General features: G+C 62.4%; 1 protein-coding gene across 1 annotated transcript in view; it reads left to right on the top strand.

The window, feature by feature from the left end:
• The window catches only part of LOC104509593 (DNA damage-binding protein 1-like), a gene marked incomplete at its 3' end in the record, with an annotated part of 6380 nt that extends 4256 nt beyond the window's left edge, over positions 1 to 2124 (top strand). The window contains exons 9-14 of the mRNA XM_010151577.1: positions 113 to 188; positions 270 to 378; positions 1032 to 1210; positions 1309 to 1472; positions 1554 to 1661; positions 1917 to 2124. Of these exons, the coding sequence (XP_010149879.1) occupies positions 113 to 188; positions 270 to 378; positions 1032 to 1210; positions 1309 to 1472; positions 1554 to 1661; positions 1917 to 2124 (844 nt within the window). The remainder of the gene's footprint in view (positions 1 to 112; positions 189 to 269; positions 379 to 1031; positions 1211 to 1308; positions 1473 to 1553; positions 1662 to 1916) is intronic.
• Between the last annotated feature and the right edge of the window lie 48 nt (positions 2125 to 2172).

The raw sequence follows: 2172 nt of genomic DNA, 5'->3' as shown, positions 1-2172 counted from the left end.
GTGGGGACACGCCGTGGGCACAGACTGAGGCCGGGGAGTGGGGCAGGGGGCTTGCCACGCACCAGCTTTGGGAATCTTGCCGGTGGGCAGTCGTGGCCTCGCTTCCTTGCAGGTTTGTGGCCCCTGAGGTCAGATTCTCATCGGGAAACGGACAACACGTTGGTGCTGTCCTTTGTTGGCCAGACCAGGTACGGTGGGGGTTAACGCCGCGCCGGGCTCTCAGCCGGGAGTTGGAGTGGGATGTAACAGGAGCTCCCGTTCCCGCTCAGGGTTCTGATGTTAAATGGCGAGGAAGTAGAAGAGACAGAGCTCACGGGGTTTGTGGACGATCAGCAGACTTTCTTCTGCGGCAACGTGGCACATCAGCAGTTGATCCAGGTAATCCCAGTCCCACCCTCTGCCCTGTCACTCCCTGTCCTTGGGAAAAGCCCCCCCAGCTTTCTTGTAGCCCCCCAGGCACTGGAAGGGGCTCTGAGGTCTCCCCGGAGCTTCCCTTCTCCAGGCTGAACCCCCCAACTCCCCCAGCCTGTCCCCAGGGCAGAGGGGCTCCAGCCCTCGGAGCATCTCCGGGGCCTCCTCTGGACTCGCTCCAACAGCTCCGTGTCCTTCTGCTGTTGGGGCCCAGAGCTGGAGCAGAACTGCAGGGGGGTCTCCCCAGAGCGGAGCAGAGGGGCAGAATCCCCTCCCTCGCCCCCCTGGCCACGCTGCTCCGGATCCAGCCCAGGATGGGGTTGGCTTTCTGGGCTGCCAGCGCACACGGCCGGCTCATGGCCAGCTCCTCGCCTCCAGGACCCCAAATCCTTCTCCTCAGGGCTGCTCCCAGCCATTCCCCACCCAGCCTGTCCTTGTGCTGGGATTGCCCCAACCCCTGTGCAGGACCTGGCACTTGGCCTGGTTGAACTTGATGAGGTTAATGTGGGGGCTCACCTAGATCCGTGCTGCTTATCAGGGACAGACTTTGCCGTGCTTCCCTGTGCCGATGAGGGAAGGAAGACGTTCTGGCTCTGAGCAGGGGTGTTGTCTCTCCCCAGATCACCTCTGCCTCTGTGAGACTGGTTAGTCAGGAGCCCAAAGCCCTGGTGAGCGAGTGGAAAGAGCCCAACGGGAAGAACATCAGCGTGGCTTCCTGCAACAGCAACCAGGTGGTGGTGGCTGTGGGACGAGCCCTGTACTACCTGGAGATCCGTCCCCAGGAGCTCAGGCAGATCAGGTGAGTCCCGGTCCCTGTCCTGCCCCGAAGGCTCTCCGCCTTTGCTGACTGTCTGGGCTCGAGCCTGACACCTCTGCCTGCATCCTCCTTCCTGCCAGCTGCACCGAGATGGAGCATGAGGTTGCCTGCCTGGACATCACCCCCTTGGGGGACACTAACGGCATGTCCCCGCTGTGTGCCATCGGGCTCTGGACGGACATCTCCGCCCGCATCCTCAAGCTGCCCTCCTTTGAACTGCTGCACAAGGAGATGCTGGGAGGAGGTAGGGCTCTCCCGGGGCTGCCCTCACCGACTTGGCCGAGTCGTGAGTGACGTCAGCCTCCTCTTCTCCTGCTCCCTGCAGAAATTATCCCTCGCTCCATCCTGATGACAACCTTCGAGAGCAGCCACTACCTTCTGTGTGCGCTGGGGGATGGAGCTCTCTTCTACTTCGGGCTCAGCCTCGAGACAGGTGACAGCACCGAGCTGGTCTCGTGCCCTCCTGCTCCCTTGACCCGCCTCCTTTCCTCCTCCTGGAGAGATCTCTCCCTTCCTTGCTTTCTCCCTGCGCCGGGGTTGCACTTGGGCGGGACTGGGAGTTGGGCTCACATCCAGGATGCGTTTACCCACGCTTCTTTCACCCCGAGGCGTTGCGGCCGCGGTGCGTTCCACCCTCCTGCTCTTGCGAGCTCCGTTGCGGCAGCTCCGACACCGCTGCTCCCTTTAGGCTTGCTGAGCGACCGGAAGAAGGTGACGCTCGGGACCCAGCCCACCGTGCTGAGGACTTTCCGCTCGCTCTCCACCACCAACGTCTTTGCCTGCTCCGACCGTCCCACCGTCATCTACAGCAGTAACCACAAGCTCGTCTTCTCCAACGTCAACCTGAAGGAGGTGAACTACATGTGTCCCCTCAACTCGGACGGGTATCCCGACAGGTGAGCCTGCGCCTTGTGTGATAGGGGTCGGCAAGGGGGGTCCTGGAT

The sequence above is a fragment of the Eurypyga helias genome, unplaced genomic scaffold, assembly GCF_000690775.1.
Source record: "Eurypyga helias isolate BGI_N326 unplaced genomic scaffold, ASM69077v1 scaffold34135, whole genome shotgun sequence".
NCBI classification, from domain to species: Eukaryota; Metazoa; Chordata; class Aves; order Eurypygiformes; family Eurypygidae; genus Eurypyga; species Eurypyga helias.
The sequence above is the reverse complement of the archived record's forward strand: the minus strand, read 5'-3'. Positions and strand labels throughout refer to the sequence as shown.